This window comes from Erythranthe guttata, chromosome 6, assembly GCF_056151865.1.
Source record: "Erythranthe guttata isolate IM_541 chromosome 6, IM_541, whole genome shotgun sequence".
NCBI classification, from domain to species: domain Eukaryota; kingdom Viridiplantae; phylum Streptophyta; class Magnoliopsida; order Lamiales; family Phrymaceae; genus Erythranthe; species Erythranthe guttata.
Window position 1 is genome coordinate 18,572,820 of NC_142538.1, and position 21,932 is coordinate 18,594,751.

Sequence of the window (21,932 nt, forward strand, 5' to 3'; positions counted from 1 at the left end):
ACCCATGACCCGGTGGGTCGGCCTGGTAACTCTTCTATATAGCGATCTAGTTTATTCGATGCCACACGCTGCGGAATGAAAATGTACTATACACTCGTACTGATAAATATTCACTTCATTGACACGCGTGACACATCCATGTATATATATATACATCGACGAAATCATTCGGTGCATTTCAATGTGTAACATTGACGAAATCGAGATTCTAAATGTAGAGTTCCGTTTCGTTTATTAAGTCAAACTTGATAAAGTGAAAATTTATTCGATCGATCCTTGAATAAACTCCAATTCGCGAATATAGCTCAACCGTGACGAGCTTTATTTATTCATTTTTTGTAGTACTCGGACTAGAATTAATTAATTAATTCCGATTCCTTGATGTGGCAAAGGCCTTCGAAGAGTAGGAACCACACAAAGATCGAACTTCCTTCTCGCCGAAGCTCCAGCCAACTCAGTCATATCCAAATCTTCGGGTTTCATTCCGTCGGGCAGCATCCAATCGAAATGGTACAAAAACATAGCCAACGGGAGCTCGACATTTGCCAGCCCGATCATCATTCCGGGGCAAGCTCTTCTTCCAGAGCCAAAAGGTATATACTCGAAGTTATTCCCCGTGAACTCAATCGGTGTTTCGATAAACCTCTCCGGTTTGAAGCTCTGGGGCTCCTCCCAGTACTCCGGGTCTCTCCCTATGGCCCACGCGTTGACCACAACCCGTGTTTTAACGGGTATTTCGTACCCGTTGATAATGCACGGCTCTCTGCTTTCACGTGGAAGCAGTAGTGGGACCACTGGGTGGGCCCGGAGTGTCTCTTTGATGACTAGTTTGAAGTATTTGAGTTCGTCAAAGTAACGTTCGTCTACGATGCCTCCTCTGTTGTCGAAAACACGTCTCACCTCTTCTTGGGCCTTTTTTAGGACTCTAGGGTTTCTGAGCATTTCCGACATTGCCCAATCGATAACCGTCGGTGATGTGTCCACTCCGGCACCGAACATATCCTTTTTTTTATAAAAAAATTCTCAGAAAAATGATGATCATAATTTTAAGGATCAATTACAACCACCCCTGAGGTGTGGTCAAATTACGAAACCCCCCTCTTGTTTGGGTAATTACAACCACCCCTCAAATATAAATCTTCTTATACAACCATTCTTGCGGTTTCAAATTTTGGAATCTTCAAGATTATATGGAATGTTATGACTTTTGTACCTGTTATATCCCATTCAAACTCTACAATTTGAAGCAAAATGATCATAATATATGTTTTTTGGCTTGTATATATCGGATTGTGGTGCATCAAAAGCTGTGTTTTTACACAAAACGAGTACAAATTAGAGCACATTCCACGAAATCTAAATGATTATGTTGAATTTGACACCATAAGGGTGGAGGTGTAAGAAAAAATCATAGTTGAGGGGTAGATGTAATTATCCAAACAAGAGGGATTTTTTCGATAATTGACCCTACCTCAGGAGGTGGTTGTAATTTACCCTAATTTTAATTTCCGGAATAAACTTTCAAGCGTGTGAAATCGAAGACAGTTTATCATATAATTTATGTTGAACTTGCGTGTATGTATTTACTACGTATTTTACGCACATTCACATGTAGATTTTATGCATTCCAGTATCCACTACCTATCTTGTTTTTATGATACGTTTTCGGAAAATTTTCGTATCGGAATCGGCGGAATTCGGAAAATTGTTCGTTCCAATTTTCGAATGCTAAATTTTGTTATAGTCCATCCATTTACTATTTAGTATTTTATAGAGGGTATACTTTAGGGGTGTAAATTGTATTTAACTCTATACAATTAAACCTCTATAAATTAATACAGTTGGGACTAACAATTCTATTAATGTAGCGAAATATTAAATTATCGAATTAATAATTTAGTTGGTTTTTATCGAGTCGGTACCAGGATAAACTATTATTTAAGCGATGTTATTAATTTATCGAGTATTAATTTATCGAGGTTCTATTGTATATAAATTACCTGTAGAACGGCTTTAATGTTGTCATCGGTCAACGGAATGTCGAGCAAACCGGAGCTCTGGAATTTCAAAAGTACGTCGAGCAAATCTTCACGTTTTTCTCCGTCACCGTCACCATCACCGACAGTCGCTACTCTAGCATTCTCTCTCTTCCGTTCGTCGATAACATTACCAATTATCCTATCCAGCTGGCGGTGGTGGTTCTCAATCTTCGTCCTCAGCCCTCCGATCATCTGCATGATTTTGATCGACGGATACAAATCCGCAACGTGGAACACGTTGACCAGCCTTATACCTTCCTTCACCACCCTAGTGAACGCCGACGCCTCGTCGCTCTTCTTCCCGATCGCCGCCCTCACCATGACGTCGTAGTTCGACATGCTGACACGTTCCGAGAGGTTGACCGTCGACCCTTCGTCCTGACCGGCTATCCATTTGCATAGGTTCGAACTCACCTCCACTCGTATCGGCCGGAACGACTGCACGCGCTTGGCGCTTAGCAACTCGAGCGTGCAGATTTTTCGGAGCTGCCTCCAGTAGTCGCCGTACGGCGCGAATGCAATGTCGGTGTTGTTGTAGCAGCCGATCTCCGTCGAGAGGAGTGACGGTCTCGAGGCGAAGGTGACGTCGTGTGTTTTCAAAAACGCTCTAGCGATCTCCGGCGACGAAACGACTATGTTGTCGATTTCGCCGAGGCGGAGGTACATCAACGGTCCGTATCGCTTGGATAGATCGGCTAGTTTGTAGTGCGGTGGGTCCGGACCGGTGAGGTGGTGTAAGTGGCCGATCAACGGTAACTTACGTGGGCCCGGGGGGAATTTAGGTTTAGGGTTTTTACGGGTTTTCGCGAGCTTTCGGATAGCGAAAATGGATGCTAGCAAAGAGAGGAGGAGGAGGAGAAAAGAGGATAACTCAAATTCCATTTGAGGGATTTATTTATTTATTACTTATTATTTATTATTTTTATTTTTAATGTTTGTGAATTTTTGGATGAGTTTGTATTGAATCCATTGAACTCAGCAATATTTATACAATTTCTAAGGGCGTGCGAATTAATGCATGCAGACATGGTTCATAAACAATCTAGCTGTAGGCTTAGTTTCAATTTGTACCCTTGAAATATAGCCTTTTGGCATTTTGCACCCTTAATTTTTTTTTATAGCATTTGGCATCCTCGAAACGTACATAATAAATCATGCATAATGCATTCTCCAATGAATTTTTAAAGCTAATGAAGGTAATTTAATATTTTTAGTGGTATTTTTTAGGATGTGAAATGCCAAATCAATTTTTTTTTATTCATCAATCATTTATTCATTTCTAATTTGTGTTTCGAGGGTGCAAAATGCTATTAATTTGTTTCAAGGGTACAAAATACCAAAATGCCACATTTCAAGGGTGCAAAGTGAAATTAAGCCTATATATGTGAGTAAAAGAAGTAATAAGTAAACTGATTTCCAATCTATATCTATATATGTTGAAAATAAAAGAAAATATTAAGTCAACTGATTTTCTGTAAGTCGATTGACAAAAATTAGATGCTACACTGGTTATTTACATTAAGTGGATTTGAAGTATAGATCTACACATAATCACATACACCCATGTGTACATGTGCTTAGTGGATAGTTATTTAATCAAATATTCGGTTTAAATTCACCGATATAAATAATCACGTGTAGCATCTAATAACTCCTGTCGATTGGACTGATTTCACGCAACTGTCTCTCTCCGCCTTTCACTTTATCCTCCCCTCGAGTCAACTGATTTAGGTGTTCGACTAAAGTTATAATAACATGTTAAAAATAACTTATAAGATGTTTAAGAGTTTATAAATAAATTGTTTTGTATTTGTTTTTAGAAAAAGGTGCAGTAGAACTTTTATGATATATTTGTTTTTAAAAAATACCTCTACCGCACCCACCCTAGACGGCCAACTACTAGCAATCACCGTAACCTACATCATATATAAATGTCCATTAATTTTTGTGTGAAGAATAAATCTGTGTTTGGCGGGGATTTTAGGTATGAGCATAATCTATCTAAATCGACCTAATTGAAGTAAGTTAAATATATAGTTCCTATGTGTAAGTTTGTATATATATTTCTAAGGTTAAGGAGTTTCAATAATGATATTACAGTCATATTATATTTTAATTAAAAAATTGTATTCGTCGTGATTTAGATATGATTCGATCTAATTGAGTATGTTTAAATTGTTCAGATCAATCCCCATTAGAAGAGTTGGTAACATAATTTGAATTTAAGAAAAAAATGTTTCGAAACAAATAATTTATATAGATTTTTACCAATCCTCGTTAGGATTATTTGTACCGAATAATAAAATATCCAGTTTCTTCTAAAAAAAGAAAAAAAGAACGATTAATTTAAATTTTACTTAATTAGATCGATTCATACCTAAACCTCGCCTAATACATATTATTATCAATTGCAAATTCTCCATAACAATTAATGGACATTTATGCATGCTGTAGGTTCTGGCGATTGCTATATGAGTTAGGTCAATGATTTTAAGTTTATTATAGAGAAAATTAGATTTTATTTGAATGAATTAGAATTTTTTGGAAACGTAGAAAGCATAAAATGAAATTTTATCTAAAAAATAAATGGCAAACTACTGTCATCCCGACTTATGGTTAAATTACGAAAACCCCCTCATGTTGGGTAATTACAGCCACCCCCTCAACTATGTATTATATATCTTACTAAAAGACCCCTGCAGAGGTATATTTAGGGATGTTAATTCGGTAAAACTGAACCGAAATTTCGTTACGCCAACATTTCATACTGTTTACCGAATTGAATATACGAGTTGGTTTAGAAAAATAACCGAATTACATAAATTTTATGTAAAAATATTGAAAAGGAGGGGATGACGGTAATTACCCAAACAAGAGGGTTTTTTTTTTCTCCGTAATTTGACCATACCTTAGAAAGTGGCTGTAATTTGCCCAAAAAATAAATAGTATTAAGTTAAGTAGTTAATTACAACAATAATTTTGTTCAAAACTTTATTAGATTGCTATATTTTTAAAATCATCCAACAAAATTGCGATGAGATTAATAATTTAAAAAGTAATATTCTTTGTTATATAATAAATAAATTACAGTCGCCCCCTTAATAAATTACAGCCTCCCCTTGAGGTAAAGTCTATTTATAAAAGGGCAAATTACGGCCACCCCTAAGTTATGGTCAAGTTACGAAAACTCTCCTTATGTTTGGGTAATTACAATCACTTCCCTCAACTATATATTGTCTTACGAAAAAACCCATCCGGAGGTAAATTTAGGGATATTAAATCGGTAAAATCGAACCAAAATTTCGGTACACCGACATTTCGTACCGCTTACCGGACTGAATCTGAATTTGGTTCGGTAAATAACCGAATTATATAAAATTTATGTCAGAATATTTAAAATTAGGGGTGGCTGTAATTACCCAAACAAAATGGGTTTTTTTCGTGATTTGGTTATACCTCAAGAGGGTGTCCGTAATTTGCCCTTTATAAAAAAAGAAAAACTCCTCATATTTTCATAATTACATCCACCCTCCTTTAAAATTCTGAAATTAACACCATGGATGTAAAAAAGCTACAAACTTTAAGGGGCTTGATGTAATTTCTAAAAACAGAAGGGACTTTGTTGTAATTTACGTTATTCCAGATTGTATTTTGCGGTTCCTTCGATGCTGCACCCGGTGAAAAACACCGGGTGGGTCTTCTGCTGCCACGTGTTCTTTTTTTATTTTTCTAAAACCCCTGGAGGTAAACCCTAGCGGGGAATCTATTATAAAATACAAAAAAAGAGACACGTGGCAGCAGAAGACCCACCCGGTATTTTTCACCGGGTGTAGCATCGAACAAATCGTATTTTGCAGTCAGAGAGTTGCCATCTGGCATTCCACGTGCTCCTATTTCCACTCTTGACCTCGTAACAAGGTGACACCTTTTTCTCCCATGCAATGCTTCATTATAATAATTATTATTATTTCATTTTTCTATATTAGAAGTGATCATCATTTTTCACCCTCTTCATATTTTTCACCCAAAATAATTAAATTAAATTAAATTAAATTAGATTAAATTTGTTGTGAGGTGAGGTGTTAAGAAGAAGAAGAAATAAAAAATGGGTTCAGAGACATTTCTTGAAGTGATCCTCGCAATTTTGCTTCCTCCAGTTGGTGTCTTCCTCAGATATGGCTGTGGAGTACTTACTTACTTTCTCTCTCTTCTTTCTCTCTCCTCTTTTTATTTATTTATTTATTTTAGTGTTAATAAATAATTGGTTTAATTAATTATTTGTTGGTTTGTGTATTGATTAATGGTATCAGGCGGAATTCTGGATTTGTTTGTTGCTCACAGTGTTGGGATACATACCTGGGATTATATACGCCATTTACGTGTTGGTCGTTTAGGGGGGCATATTCGTAATTTCACTTTCTTTCTTTCTTTTTCTTTTTCTTTTTTTTTTTTTTTTTTTGGTAGAAATTAATTGAACTTCTGTACTGTATGAGTTTAACTATGTTGATCTTTCATGTCGGGTTTCTCTAAATCTCTTGAGATTATTGAGTTCTAGTTCATCTTACGGTTAAACCTCTGTAAATTAATACAGTCCGGACCAGAAAAATTCTATTAATTTAGCGAATTATTAAATTATCGAGTTAATGTAATACGTTTCCACCAAGTTGGGATCGAGATAAACTATTATTTAATTGAGGTTATTAATTTGTGATCTATTAATATAGATGAGGTTCTACTGTATGTTTTTTTTGCAAATTTTTGGATTAAACTGGACGTAAATGTATGTGTAATGCCGTTTGTGTAGTGGATTCGATTAGTTAGTTAAATGGAAAATTACAGTTTTTACTCCTTAATTTTGCACTGATTGCACATTTGGTCTTCTATGTTAAAAAAAACACATTTGGTCCCTTATATTTTAACAATTTAATAGTTAAGGGAGTGATAGGAAAACGCTTGATTCCGTCATTGACGTAATTGGCTAAAATTATTGGATTTTTGAAGTACAAGTACCAAATATGTTTTTTTTAACACGGGAGCAAATATGAAATTGATGTAAACTTAAGGGATCGAATCTATAATATTCTTGGTAATTAAAATATTAAAGTGTATATTAAATGTAAAATTAATAAATCGATTATAAAAGAAATATAGTAGGTTCACTAATCGACAGTAGTCGATTACGTAAACTATTATTACATAACAATACTAAAATCGATGGAAGAAAAACTAGATTGTATCGGACGGATAAGAGAAGCTCCGCCACACAATGCATTGGTTGAGTTCCGTAGATCGAGGAGGAACTTGCCGGTTTACAAGAGGTGGGCGGGGCAGTTTCAACCGAGTTTTGTTGGAATTATTTCAATAATTATGTGGGCTCACATATGTGACGTAAATGTGTATGGCTATCTAAAAGAAAGTCCAAATTAATTGTGATCTAATAAAGATTATTGGGTTGGACTTATGGGTATTAGACTATAATTATGGGCCTAATGTGTAGAGACAATTAGGGCTTAATTGTGATTTATTGATGGGGCTGAATCACAATTATAAAATAACTGGAATCTACAGTTATATAAAGGGTCGTGGTCCCCAAAGAAACGCAACCATTCCGTCTCTTCTAAAATCCATCGTTAGAGAGATAATTAAGGAACTGCGGATTCTTTGGAAGACCTGTCCCAAATCCAGTGGAGATTCGAAGATTCGATTCAATGATGTAAGGTACGCTTCCGTGTTTATGTTTAGGTTTAATTCTCGTTGATTCAAGCATGTTGGTTCTTGGGAATTCGTATGTATGTACGATAAATTTTCTAACAAGTGGTATCAGAGCCACCGTGTTTTGAATTTTCGAGAATTTATGAAATTTATGAATTTTGTTGTGTTGTATTCAATTCGGCACTATGTAGCTTTGATTTCATGAATTCGCTGTCATGGATCAACATATAGGGTTTCTAATGCAATTTTATATTCAGTGATTCAAATTGCATGGTTATTTTCGTTTTTTGGATTAATGATTTTTTGTTTTGGTTAAGTCAATCATGGTTATCGTATTTAATTGTATGCAATTATTCAATTGATGGTTGATTTATTTCATTATGAAATACGTTCGTCTGGCCTGGTGTGTGTTGATTGATTTCAATTTGAATAATATTTCCATGTTCAATAATATTAACCGAATTAAGGTTTGGTGTATATCTGACATTCGGATCAATGATTAAGGTTTAAGGAATTAATTTTCAAATTCAGTATGATTCTATGAAGTTATCAATCGTTGGTTGATTAATTTCTATTAGTGTTAAAATAATTTGGTTTCAATCCATTGGATTGAAGAATTAAGTCTTACGGCAAAAATCTGAGAATTCCAAATCTGAAATTTGGGGCAGCGGCCATCAGGTCAAGCCTGCTGCACCGTTTTTCAGTACCACCAATTTCATCGGCCGTCGTCGACCACCAACCACCGCCCCCTCACTTCTTTTCCGGCGTCCATTAGGTGAAATGGGCGGATTGCGTGCGGTCCTATTATTACTGATGTTGGGTGGCGTGATTCGCCTAAAGGGAAGCCGGAGCGCCGACGGTGGATTCCGACGGCGTTGATATTTGTGGGTTGTGTGTTTCCGGCGGTGGTATGTGGTATTGATGGTGGCGGTGGAGTTGGCTGAGAGGTATGACGGCGGTTGATTTGCTAGAGAGGCAAAATTAGGTTGATAAAGTTCTAGCAAATTACAACTTACCCCAATCAAGTTTTCTGAAATTACAAATTGACCCCATATTTGGGTTATTCCTGATTTTGGGCTGGGGTCAATTTATAATAAATGAAAATTTGATTTTGGGCCCAAAGCTTTCGAAAAGTGCATTTCAGTCCCCACTTTTAAAGTTTCTTCGAAAACAGTCATATATTTTTCAAATTAAGTATTTCTGAATCTTAGGTCCCTTTTCACTCAAAAGCTTTTCTTTCAAAATTTCAATTCAGTCCTTTAAGTTGAAAGATTTTCTGGTTTTGGGACAAAGGCAAATTTTAAGGAATAAAAAGTTGATTTAAGGTTTTGGGGCCATTTAAAACATTTCAATTATTTTGAGGGACCGAACTAATATGTGAATTCTTTTATATTCATTTAAGGTTTTGTTTGGTCAATAAAGTGAAATTCATTTTGAATTTCAAATTCGGTTTTCTAATGCTAATTTGGGGAATTTTCAGATTTTAAAGTTCATGCCTTATTAGGCTTAAATGTTTTAATTAATGGGTCGAATTAAGGATATGAATTAATTTTTTAATTCAATACGTTTCTGACCAAGTATAATTTAAACATTAACGAATCAAAATATGAATACGGTTATTAATTAACCAAATAAGGTTTGACTCATTCGGCATTTGACTCAAAACCCTTGTTTTAAGTCTAAATTGAGTTACTGATATAGTCCAAATCCATATAAAGTTAGATTTATTGGTTAAGATTTATTTTGGCCACTATCTAAATAAGATTGAATTGTGAGCCCCACATTATCTTTAGCTCAAATTCAAAATAAAGATGGGTTCGATGTTTTCAATGCATACTCATTTTTTTATGAATAACCATATTACTGAGTTTGATTCGAAAACAATACAGTGAGGTCTTTAGAGCCTTAGCGTTCAACGACGACTTTTAATTTTTTGAGTAATTTTTGGGTACATCTAATGACTTGTTATTAAGTTTGTCTGACATTTAAAAGAACTAATTGAAGCATGACGCCACCCTACGTGACCTCTCTGTGTAGATTAGCTAATTGAGAATGTCAAGATGTTTATGTGTATGTGAATTCATGCGAATTTTAACACTACCCCTACGGTAGGTTAATACTTGGCCGAACCACATATGCAACTGTGGTAATAAACATGTGATAATTATTTGGCTCCATGTGAATAAAAGTTACATCCCTACGATGAACTTATTATTTGACAGGATTTATTATCAATGTTTGATTACTACAACAAGAGTGTCACTTACAATTAATATTACTGTCCCTACGACTTGATATTAATGTTGTGCTAGACATCTTGAGATGTATTCCATAGTTAGTTAAAATTTTCAAAGTCAAACTTTGGATTATAATGTGAGCATATTGATTTTATTTACGTTCTCTATTTAATTTATTTATATGCTTACACATTATCTGCCTATAATACTTTGTGCTTAATTGCACAAATATTTTTATTATTACATATTATGGTGCATAGATCTTGAATTTGTTTTTGGATAGAACAATAGAAGAACCTAGAGTATATCGTCGTTCTATTTATAAAATTTAAGATCATTAGGTGCATCCATTTTAAAATAATTTTTTGGGGGCATAAGGTTTAATTTGGGGCTACGTACTAGAAGGTTCCTTAAAGATAGTAAGGATACGTTTTATTTTAAAACGATAAAGTTGCAACAAATTAGATAATGATATCTATTGTTTAAATAAGGTATAAAGAAAAGGAACATAAATGAGCACATTAAGTAATAGTCTAATCTCATTTTGAGGTATATCACTTCCGTTAGTGTGGTTTCGCTGACTTGAAAGTGAATATGGTTTAATTTATTTTTCTACGTGAATGGTCAATATAAGGTTTGTTGTAAAACATAAATAATAAAACTTTGACCGTTCACACGAAGAATAAATAATTAAGGGAGAAAAGACTAAGTGCTAATTTGACTAGTACATCTTAAGATAAATCATTATAATTGCAGTTTACATCTGAGGTACGTTGAATAACGTAATTATGCTTGTTTCTCACTTTAATCTGTTCTAAAATATATTTTGACTTTGTACCTACACACATTTAGTGAATAGATCATGGGTTACACTGTTCACATAAATGTGTATATAAAGGGTTATTCACATAACCAACATTTAATTGATGTTGAAAGATATACATGATCTATAAAGGTTACGTAAGATTTGGGATTGAGACTATGAGGACTCTTAGGTTTTCTTTTGAATTATGAAATAGACATTTGGTACCGTCATTAGATGAATTTAGATTTTCTCTTGAACAAATTCGGTTAGCTTGTTCATTTGAAAACATTAAGCTTGGTCTATTTCATAATTCAAAATTTGACCTATAATTTAAGTAAAAGTCTCATACAGTAAAATCTTACATAAGCAATTTAAAATGGTACAAATTTCAAGAATAGAACATTCAAGACATTCAAAGAAGTATGATAAGTCATTCTTCTTTGCTAAGGTACATTTAGGAGAAACATTAAGTGCTGCAATATATTATGTTTTAAAAGGGGAAATTTAAAATCTTTTAAGGATGTTGAGTTTGAGGGGAGAAATTTAGATTATAGACATTGTCTTTAAAGATGAATCAATTTGATTCCTAGTACTGCTTTTGACAATGTACATGTCTTTGTACTTGTCATTGTTTGAAAAGTAGATATAGAGTTTTGATAAGACAATATTGAACAATTCCCAATCAAGCTTTGGTAATAGTCACTTGAGAGCAAACTCAACAACCTTAAGAGAATAAGACATTAAAGATGAGTTGAAATTTAGAATGACAAGACATTAGGATCTTATCGAAATGCCATAAGGTGTGAATTTCTTTGGTTACAAATAATTGAGACCAAATGTAATTCAAATGGGCAATATTGAAAGATATATGGTACGTTTAGTCATTAAATATTTCACTCATATCGACTCTATTAAGAGATTAATGGACACAAGGAATATGTTTCTCAAATAGTAATATTTTTGGAACAATAAAGTGCAACCATAAAATTTTAAAGATTTGAAGGATATTGATTGCAAACTAAAGTAGTCCATTAAGGAAATTAAAATTCCCGTTAATGATGTTACAATCCTAAGCTTATAATTATCTCATATGTACTTTGAGATAAATAAAGTTAATGATTGTACATTCTCAAGGATCAGTGGGAGATAATCTCACAACAAAGGAGACTTGTTTAGTCTCAATTCAATGCCCAATAAATATTTTAAATAAAAGAATGTACGCATTTGGTTAAGGTGTGCATAAAGTTAGGCAGATATTTGAATAACCCTATAAAGTGGATCATTTAGCAAAGCAGCCAAATGGGTTATACAGTAATTATAGGGAATGTAAGTTATATACATATGCTCATTTATCAAAATCAGATATTTTGGGAGATCGTGTGGTTTATTCATGATTTTGATTTTTTATGATGCTTAAAGTATAGATCCATTTTGGTTAATGTAAACCTAAGTGATTGAGCTATTTTGACATGAGTGTTAAGCAAACACTTTAAGCTCTTTTCACGATGGTTAAGTTCTGGTAATTTTTAGCATCTTATTTTTGAATATAGCTATAAACACTCGTTATTAGGCTGCACATGTTGATTTGTATTAAAGTTATACGGTGACAATATTTAACAGCTATAATTTCGAACAACAACAAGAGCTTGTGAAAGTTCTTTGTTGTTAAAGGTACAAAGTGAACAGTACATAGAGCATATTAAGATAAACTCCACAATTGCGGATCCGCTTACTAATGGATTAACACATAAGGTATTCATGAGCATTGCTCATGTAGGTGTTATATCATTTAAGGATATTTTGGTTCAGTGGGAGTTTGTATGTATGTGTACATATAAATACATTTTGGTAGCTCTATGATATGTTTGGACACAATTTTGTGTATTTGGTTTTCTGCAGAAATAAAGTATTTGGCTACACTTTGTACAATTATGTAAAGCTTTGGTCTCAATAAAGTTTAAAGTAGGACCAGTTGGAAATAGGCATGTTAAGATCACATTATATGTAATTTCCATGCTACACACCATGATTTGATCTATGTCGTTTGGCTATATTGGTATACGTGATTACTGTTGGGTTTAGACACGCTCAATGTGACGAAAGCCTCTTTAGTCCTATATTAGTAAGGTCAATGGACGAGATTGTAAGGAATACCTTTTTATATGATAGCAATTTTGAGCTCATAAGGTGTACACATTTATAAGGTATATAACATATGTGGCCCAAGTGGGAGATTGTTGGAATTATTTCAATAATTATGTGGGCTCACATATGTGACGTAAATGTGTATGGCTATCTAAAAGAAAGTCCAAATTAATTGTGATCTAATAAAGATTATTGGGTTGGACTTATGGGTATTAGACTATAATTATGGGCCTAATGTGTAGAGACAATTAGGGCTTAATTGTGATTTATTGATGGGGCTGAATCACAATTATAAAATAACTGGAATCTACAGTTATATAAAGGGTCGTGGTCCCCAAAGAAACGCAACCATTCCGTCTCTTCTAAAATCCATCGTTAGAGAGATAATTAAGGAACTGCGGATTCTTTGGAAGACCTGTCCCAAATCCAGTGGAGATTCGAAGATTCGATTCAATGATGTAAGGTACGCTTCCGTGTTTATGTTTAGGTTTAATTCTCGTTGATTCAAGCATGTTGGTTCTTGGGAATTCGTATGTATGTACGATAAATTTTCTAACAAGTTTCTCTCTCTTCATTTCCATCGGCAAAGCAAATGCACCAATCGAGTTGCGAGTATACATCTTCTCCGCGAGTGGAGTTCTCCGTGTGCTCGTAGGTGGCGGCGACAGCTGAAAGGGCTTCGATTTTAGAATGGCAGAATCGTAATTACTGATGTTTTGCACCCTCTTTTTTGGTTTTCGATTAATATCTTGGTTCAGATCGATCGCCTCGAGACATTTGCTAATCGAAGCAAGTTCGGAAAACGTAGTGTTGCCGTTAATGCTCTCTCTGCACCTTTTGCTCTTCAATGTATCCCTTCGTTTCTCTTCCTCTAGAGTGGAGTTGAGGCTGATTTTGTTCCGAGGGCGTTTGCCGTGCAGTTCGCCAGCTGTCGCGACATGATTGGCCGTCGGACACTTGACGTTCTTGGCCGCGTCCGACTTCGGAGTTTTGATCACCTTCTTGCAAGATGAAGCGAATTTGTCGCTGATGCTGACGGAATATTCTTTTTGAGGAAATTTTCGACTCGTTGCTATTCCGTCGTGGTATCTCGTAGGCGTGTTCTGCTTTCCGAAAATGAAATCGAAAAACCCTTGTTACTAAATGCCGATTTCGATTTTTTTTATAACATTTTCCTTGATCCAAACGGACCCTAAGAAATATAAGAGATTAGCAAAATAATAGAACCAAACCTCGTCGAAGAATCTCATTTGAGGCGACGGTGGGCGAAGTTCAGATGGCTTTAGACTTTTCGTCGATCGAGATTCCGATGAATAATTGCCGGTCGAAACAACAGGCGACGCAATAAAAGGGTGATTATTCGAGAGAGAGAGTGAGCTAGTCGAAAGACTAACATTTCCCATTCTTTTATTATTACTACCCTTCTCGGCTGCATCTCTCTGAATCTTGGTCGAAAGTTTACTATTTCCAGGCTCCATTTTTCTATTTGGAAGGCTGGAATCTGCTACAAGAGTGTGCCGTTAGTGAAAATTTCGAAGGTGGCATCAATAAAACATGTCGTAACTATACGAAATTGTTCGTTTACCAGAACAAGTTGTAGTAGTAGTAGTTCCTGAGAAATCCCTATTGCTTAATCTCGTCGAAATGAACGTTGTTCGCCCTAACGCCTTTGGTGGCTTCGGTGACGATATCGTTCCTTTTCTCATTCTTGAAATCGACTATCCAAAAAAAAAAAAAGAAAAAAAGATTAAAATTATCAGAGTCATAAATTGTACATTATGTACGTAAAATTAATGAAAATTGTCGAACCTCGTTTTTTCGAACATCGATGCTTTTCCTGGTCGAAATTTGATTAGATTTCATCTAAAAATAAAAAAAAACAAATAAACTTTCGGTCTTAGTAAAACACCATATTTAAAGCCTGGAAATGTGCTAATTAAATCACTTTCGACGTACCTTGTTTGTAAGAGATTTTTCGACATTCTTGATAGCTGCAAAGTTAGCAGAAAAAAATATCTAAAAAAAAACCCGAATACACTTGTCTTAATTTCTCTAAAAAATCGAGAAAACTAACCTCGAGCATTTTGCAAGCCTTCTTGTTTTAATCTACTTCGATTTTCCACATGCAACGCTTTATGGGATTTAGCTTTGTAAATCGATGGCGCAATTTCAAACCACTCGACTGAATTGTCGTCAGCATTTGATTCCGTTTCGGATCTTCGTTTACGGACATCTTTAGTGAACCCCTTGTTTATGAAGGACAACTCATCATGATCTAAAACACCTATTATGATTAACAAAATTGAATTAAGTATCAACCATCTCAAGTTCTTATTATACAGTTAGTGTACAGTTAAAATAAAGAAAAATAATAACCGTACCGGGACTGTCGAAAAACGCACTATCCCATGCTAAGCTTCTCCGAAGAAAACTTGGTCGAGTTGGATGCGTAAAATCAGACGGCAATACATTCTTTTCGTTCTGTCTGATTATTTCGATCTCCGAAGAATTATTTCCGAACCCTGATAGCCTGAATCCTATGTTGTCTCTTGCATTATCTGTTTTTTCAAGAAGTTTATACATTTTGAATACGAGCTAATAGCAAAGACCACCCTGTATTGTTTCTAACTGTCGAAAAATCCCTTGTGTTCAAAAAAATTAGCAAGAAACCCTCTGTGTTGTGTTTCTTAAAACACCTTACACAGGTCCTTTTTCGAAATTTATTGTTGATTTATGGAAATGACCAAATTACCCTTACAAAAAAAACAAAAAAAGGAACCAAAAAGAATTTTAGAGGGTAATTTTGACTTTTCAAGTAAAAAAAAATACGCCTCTACTCTCACAATACGCGCGTGCATTACACAATAAGCTGTTAGCCGTGACGGAACAAGAATGCAATAATAAAAAAAATCAAGAAATTGTATATTAATTCAAAGAACAAATAAAAAAGAACCTGAAAAGGGGTTTTGATGAGAATGATCGAAGAAAGGTGACGGAACAAGAAAGTCGTCGTCGGCCTCCGACAAAATATCGATCAGCTTAATCTTGTCGTGTGCAGAACTGAAGCCGAAGCTTATCTTCGTTTTCTGGTGCTGCTGTTGTTCTTTAGCACCTTCCATTGCTTTTGAAATTGTTACAGCCTTTTTTTTCCAAATGATTATGAAAATATTTGAATTTGGAGAGAAACATAATGTGGGATTATTTGTCAATATTAAAGATGATAATAAATATTAGAATTAATTGTATGTTTGAAATTTCTTCATAATAATCAACACAAACGTTATGGAAAGTAACTACAGCGAGGTACAATCATTTAAATTTTGTATACATATTTATAAATAATTTTGAAGTTATTTATCTTGTAAGAAATCTCTATAAAGAAAATATTTATGATTAAATATCAACTTAAAGGTGGCTGAATTTTACTTTGCGTCGTGGTGCTCCCTCGAAATATAATAAATCATTGACTATGTACCCTAATTTGAATATTTAAAATTTAATGACGGTAAATTCATTTTTTTTATAGGTCTTTTATCTATAGGATGCGATATTACAAATTAAATTATTATTATCTTCTACCTTCAATATAATTTCTACTGTACAAAATATGAAAAAAAAAGTTTCATATTAAATTACTAAAAAAACTATATTTATCTGCTAAAAAATATTTTTTTTCTCACAAAATTATTCGATTGATGGATCTTTTATTCGTAATTAGTGAAAACCTTTGGAAAAAAGATATAATTTTCAAATAACTTGATAATAAAATAACTGATTTTTGATTTTTTTTTTTTGTTTTATGTAAAATATTATTTTGTGGTTTTTTTTTTAATATGTAGATGCAAATATTTTTAATTTTGATTTTATAGTTTCGAAATTATTGATGAAAAAAAAAATTGATTTGACATTCGACATTTAAAAAAAAAATACCTCTCAAAATATTAAATTATATTCATTAAATTAAAAAATTCATTCGAGATGCATTATATATAATTTATTGTATTTATGGGGTGTAAAGTGCTATTAATTATTTTTAAGGGTGCAAAGTGTCAAAAAACTATATTATATATTAACGTTCATCTGGAGAAAAAGCTATATGCAAACAAAAAGGGGTATTTGCACTCGGCTCCCCTGTGAAATCTCTAATTGGCAAAAAACCCCCTCTGATAAAAAAATTAGCAAATACCCCCCTATGAAAGGAAGTCAATGACAATAAGGACCCTACGAGCGAATCGTGGGATACACTCGCGGTTCATGCAGCTGGGCGTGCGTTTTAGGACATTTTAGGACAAATTAAAGTTTTCTAAATTATCAATTCAGTCCCTCATATTTTATGAAATACCCTCTTCTTCACTACACCTAAAACCACCACTATAATGTCAAACCCCAGCTCTCCCATGGCCCATCTCCGCTTCGCAGACCCCTACCACTTCTTCTATCGTCTAGGACTGCCCCTTCCACTATATCCCCGTTCACCTCACCATAACTCTCGACAATACCCTATCACCGCCCGTAAATGCCACCACAAGAACAATGAGCCTCTCTTCGGGCAAACCAACACAATTTGGGCAATTACGAGACTTATCCCAAAAATTAAGTGCTCTGCCATTACAACCATGAGCCAAGAAGAGAACCGCCTTAGGCAAGTCTGGTATCTGCCATATCAAATCAGTCCCATTTCTTAATTCTACCGTCGGATTTAACTGAACCAAAGAGTCGAAGCTGTTCCATTATCAATATCAGAAGCGTAAATAAAGCTGGGAACCTGATATTTCTTGCACTCCTAGACTGCTTGAGTAATCTTTTTCCGCGTCCAAACATGGCTGAAGAAAATCGTAAAATGAATCGTGTTTAACCAAATTCCTTCACAACACCTGAGAATCCAAATTCCCAATAGATGGACACAAATCCGAACAAATCGAAGCAAAACTCGCCTCAATATCCTCCGGCGAAGGGCTTCGGAGATATTTAAATTGGATTTTTTGATTTTTATTTTTTGCCGACTTCTCAAGGAGAAATCAAAATCGACGCCGTCACGACGTGATACCGTTGGTGTAGTCGCCCCGGCGCATTGTTGACAGGTAGGAAGAGTTGGGGCAGGTGGGGTTGGGGGATGGATGTGGTGGTGCTTTGTCTGGTAAAGAATTTTAGGGGGAGGGGGGGCTTACGGGAAGAAGATGGTAGCTGACAAAGTTGAAGGGCTCTGGGGTAAGGTGTCGAGGAGAGGAATTTGAACGAGGGGTGGGCGGCGGTGATTCGAGACGGCGGCAGTGTAGAGGGAGAGAAATTTGAAGGAGTGGGTGGGTGTCGGAGGGCCAGACGGCGGCGGTGCTGACGGAAATGGGGAAGAAGGTGTAAACTTTGGAAATTACAATTTGGTCCTCTAAATTTAGGTTATTTATAATTAAATTAGTTTGATTTTTTTTTCTTTTTTGCTTTATTTTTTATTCAGGGCAATTCTGTCATTTCATGTAAGTCAACGAGCCAGTGCACACAAAGGGGCGGTGGGCTGACTAAAACACAACATAGGGGGTTATATGCTAATTTATTTTTCCGGGGGGGTTTTTTGCTTCCGAGAAATAACACAGGGGGGTCTATGCAATTAACTCCAAACAAAAATGGTTGAGAAAATTTCCGGAGACAATTAAATATTCACCTGATTTCTTGTTCGGAGGAGGTAAGTTGGTGAAGATGGAGGTTGACAAGCTGACAAATTGGATTTATTTATTCATACCTCAGCACAAAGACTATACACCATTCATTTCTGTCGAGGAATCTGTATCTATATATCTCTTCTGGTTTTCTGATAAATTTTCCAGGCGGTTTTCTCTGCTGGTTTCTGTGGGCTTAGTTAGTGGTTTTGATTTTGCTTCTTATTTAAACGAATCATCACTGACTATTTTCTGAGTAGAACCAAGAAATGGAGCTTGTCATTTTCGCAATGTGCACCATCTGTTTGTTGTATTGCCTCAACCAGTTTTACAAGCTTTACCTTCAAAAGAGGGACCAAAGTTGCTACCTTGTCGATTACGAGTGCCACAAGCCTTCCGATGAAAGAAAAATCGACACCAAATTCTGCGGCAGCATCATAGCTCGAAACAAGAACCTCGGCCACGAGGACTACAAGTTCCTCCTCCGCATCATCGTGAATTCGGGAATCGGGGAGCAAACTTATGGCCCGAGAAACATCATCGAAAGACGCGAGAACTCGCCCACTCTCCAAGACGGGATTTTGGAGATGGAGGAATTTTTCGTCGAAACTCTCGATCGCCTGTTCCGGAAAACGGGTGTTTCTCCTCAAGAAATCGATGTGCTTGTTGTGAATGTGTCGTTGCTCTCTTCGACTCCTTCCCTAACATCTGGAATCATCAATCGTTACAAGATGAGGGGAGATATCAAGTCCTTTAATCTCACGGGCATGGGCTGCAGCGCGAGCTTGATTTCGATAAATCTCGTGCAGAACATTTTCAAGTCGAAGAAGAATGCTTTTGCAGTTGTGGTGAGTTCCGAGTCCATTGCACCGAATTGGTATTCAGGAAATGACAAGTCCATGATCCTAACGAATTGTTTATTTCGTTCGGGGGGTTGCTCGATTCTTCTCACGAACAATCCAGATTTCAAGAATTGGGCGAAAATGAGATTGAGATGCTTGGTTCGCACTCATTTGGGCTCGAGCGACGAAGCCCACAATTGCTGCATGCAAACGGAGGACAATCAAGGGAGGCTCGGTGTTTACCTCGGCAAAAATCTCCCCAAAACAGCCACACGGGCCTTCACCAAAAACGTTGCAGAAATAGCTACAAAATTTTTGCCATTTAAGGAACTCGTTCGATACATTGTGCTGAAATATGTTGGAAAAAAAGTACCGATTCTTGATCTTAAGTCTGGTGTAGATCACTTCTGTTTGCATCCAGGCGGGACAGCTGTGATTGAAGAGGTGAGAAAGAATTTAGGGTTAGGCGAGTACGACGTGGAACCTTCTAGAATGACTCTGCATCGTTTCGGAAACACGTCATCGAGTAGTTTGTGGTACGTGTTGGGGTATATGGAGGCGAAAAAAAGGCTTAAGAAAGGCGATAAAGTTTGGATGATTACTTTCGGTTCGGGTTTTAAGTGTAATAGTTGCGTGTGGGAGGTTTTGAAGGATTTGGAAGATGGGAATGTTTGGGGCGACGACATTGATCGGTACCCTCCGAAAACGACTACGAATCCGTATTTGGAGAAGTATGGTTGGATTAATCAAGACACACTGGAGGTACCTGAGGGCTTAATGTTTGATTGATATGTATGAATTTCCAGAAGTTTATAAATCACAAGTTAAATTAGTGAGGGTAAAGTTGGAATTATTACAAATATCATATGGAATAAAATCGTTGTTGAATTCTTGAGCTAGCTAGTTACCTTGTTTTGGGACTGTAACTTGGTGTTTTGAATATATATTTCTCGTTACCTTGTTACATACAATAATATATATATATATATATATATATATATATATATATATATATATATATATATATATATATATATATATATATATAATCAGAATCATCGGCATTTTGTGCTACGACGACGACGATGATACAACTAGCCGTGAGCTCAAGCCGAACTTCATAGTCATTCGAGCAGATACGTCGAGGTTCGACGTAAATTTGCACATAGAGACGTACTCTTCCAGGACCGGCGAGTGGGTGGGGTCCACACTAGTGGCCACCCGCGTATTGTCTCTGAACGAGGATCCTCCGGTGGTGGCCAACGACATTTTCCACTGGCGCACAAGGGGCGGGGAAATTGCGGTTTACGATCCAAGAAAGAACTCGTTACAGCTAATCGAGATGCCGTTGTTTCCTCAGGATGCGGTCTCGTTGACTTTACAAGGTCAACGTCGGGAGACGACACTTTATGGCACGGTATGTTGAACCCTCAAAGAATGGAGATTTATGGGATGATGCCCAAGGGGCGCGATGACGGAAAGTGGGAGTTGATTTACGAAATCACCATTGATTCGATGGGAGTGTTCATTCCGTGTCCCGTTCCAATCGGGAATAATCGGAGAAACAAGGTCACATTGGAAGGGTTTATTAATCCACTAATTGTTATACTAAGACAAAGGGAGAGGATTTATTATTACAATTTGGAGAACAATTCAATTGAGTTGGTTCAATATAGTGGTATTCCTATTATGCAAACCATATATGGTGACTACATTTGTCCCTACATTGAGTCTCTCTCCTTGTCTTCATACTTTCTTTAGACATAATTGTAGTTTCATAGGATTAAATTACTTGGATTTGGTAATATATCAAGATTCTTGATTCTTGATTTGGCTTAAATTACTTTTAGGAATTTTATGTCTCATATATCAAAATTCTTGATTCTTTTATAAGAAATAGTCCAATGTTCGTTCTTATGATGTTAATTCTGAGTTTATTATAGTTACGGGATCAATGTACGGGGACTTAGATGCTATACCTGACTGTTGACACCAAGTGAATTTGTATAGTAGATTTGATTAAATAACTACCCACAAAGCACACATACACATGGATGTGTGTGGGGTTATGTGTAGATTTATGGTTTAGATTAATGTGGATGTAACATCTAAATGTGATGGATGAGGATACACAATCCAACTTTTAGTAACGTTCGTTTAAAATTTATGGTAAATTCTATTTTCCTTCTTGTAATTTGGCTCGATATCACTTTACCCCTTTCTATCCTCGATTGCATCGATTTGCTCCCTGCAGTTGAAAAATTGTCTCAATGTGGCCCCAACTGTTAGTTGTCAGACATTTGACCTTATCATCGTTTGATCTAAGCTCTAGAATTACAAAAACGTCACCTCTACCAGTTTAAATAATTATTTAAAAAGAAAAAAAAAAACAAAAAAAATAATAAATAACAAAAAATTCAAGACAACGAGAAAACACAGCACACGACTCCTGCCACAATTTTTTTAAATTTTTTTTTCAATTTTTAATAATTATTTAAACT

At 35.6% G+C, this 21,932-nt stretch overlaps 4 protein-coding genes across 4 annotated transcripts; 2 read left to right on the plus strand and 2 right to left on the minus strand.

Annotated features, from left to right (window-relative positions):
- Positions 1 to 78: 78 nt before the first annotated feature.
- On the minus strand, positions 79 to 2,998 carry LOC105955507 (desmethyl-deoxy-podophyllotoxin synthase). Its single transcript, XM_012979240.2, has 2 exons — positions 2,001 to 2,998; positions 79 to 1,002 (listed from the first exon to the last, which is right to left on the minus strand). Exons 1-2 carry the CDS (start codon positions 2,919 to 2,921, stop codon positions 361 to 363), a joined length of 1,563 nt encoding a protein of 520 aa, XP_012834694.2. The 5' UTR covers positions 2,922 to 2,998; the 3' UTR covers positions 79 to 360.
- A 3,002-nt stretch (positions 2,999 to 6,000) lies between these two features.
- On the plus strand, positions 6,001 to 6,671 carry LOC105955395 (salt stress-induced hydrophobic peptide ESI3). Its single transcript, XM_012979111.2, has 2 exons — positions 6,001 to 6,225; positions 6,350 to 6,671. The coding sequence occupies exons 1-2, from the start codon at positions 6,145 to 6,147 to the stop codon at positions 6,431 to 6,433; spliced, it is 165 nt and encodes a 54-aa protein (XP_012834565.1). The 5' UTR covers positions 6,001 to 6,144; the 3' UTR covers positions 6,434 to 6,671.
- Positions 6,672 to 13,300: 6,629 nt separating this feature from the next.
- Positions 13,301 to 16,202, minus strand: LOC148770336 (uncharacterized). Its single transcript, XM_088819118.1, has 9 exons — positions 15,892 to 16,202; positions 15,800 to 15,807; positions 15,320 to 15,533; positions 15,013 to 15,222; positions 14,895 to 14,929; positions 14,748 to 14,801; positions 14,524 to 14,656; positions 14,171 to 14,439; positions 13,301 to 14,041 (listed from the first exon to the last, which is right to left on the minus strand). The coding sequence occupies exons 1-9, from the start codon at positions 16,055 to 16,057 to the stop codon at positions 13,301 to 13,303; spliced, it is 1,830 nt and encodes a 609-aa protein (XP_088675244.1). The 5' UTR covers positions 16,058 to 16,202.
- Positions 16,203 to 18,699: 2,497 nt separating this feature from the next.
- On the plus strand, positions 18,700 to 20,387 carry LOC105955394 (3-ketoacyl-CoA synthase 12). Its single transcript, XM_012979110.2, has one exon. It carries the CDS (start codon positions 18,859 to 18,861, stop codon positions 20,218 to 20,220), a length of 1,362 nt encoding a protein of 453 aa, XP_012834564.2. The 5' UTR covers positions 18,700 to 18,858; the 3' UTR covers positions 20,221 to 20,387.
- The last annotated feature ends 1,545 nt before the right edge of the window (positions 20,388 to 21,932 follow it).

Excerpts from the sequence above, each read along its gene's own strand:
- LOC148770336 (XM_088819118.1), bottom strand. The coding sequence starts at position 16,057 with ATGGAAGGTGCTAAAGAACAACAGCAGCACCAGAAAACGAAGATAAGC. Across the intron at positions 14,657-14,747 it reads TCGATGTTCGAAAAAACGAG|TCGATTTCAAGAATGAGAAA; the intron begins GTTCGACAATTT and ends TTTTTTGGATAG. Across the intron at positions 14,042-14,170 it reads AAATGAGATTCTTCGACGAG|AACACGCCTACGAGATACCA; the intron begins GTTTGGTTCTAT and ends TTCGGAAAGCAG.
- LOC105955394 (XM_012979110.2), top strand. The coding sequence starts at position 18,859 with ATGGAGCTTGTCATTTTCGCAATGTGCACCATCTGTTTGTTGTATTGC.
- LOC105955395 (XM_012979111.2), top strand. The coding sequence starts at position 6,145 with ATGGGTTCAGAGACATTTCTTGAAGTGATCCTCGCAATTTTGCTTCCT. Across the intron at positions 6,226-6,349 it reads TCCTCAGATATGGCTGTGGA|GCGGAATTCTGGATTTGTTT; the intron begins GTACTTACTTAC and ends TAATGGTATCAG.
- LOC105955507 (XM_012979240.2), bottom strand. The coding sequence starts at position 2,921 with ATGGAATTTGAGTTATCCTCTTTTCTCCTCCTCCTCCTCTCTTTGCTA. Across the intron at positions 1,003-2,000 it reads ACATTAAAGCCGTTCTACAG|GATATGTTCGGTGCCGGAGT; the intron begins GTAATTTATATA and ends TATAAAAAAAAG.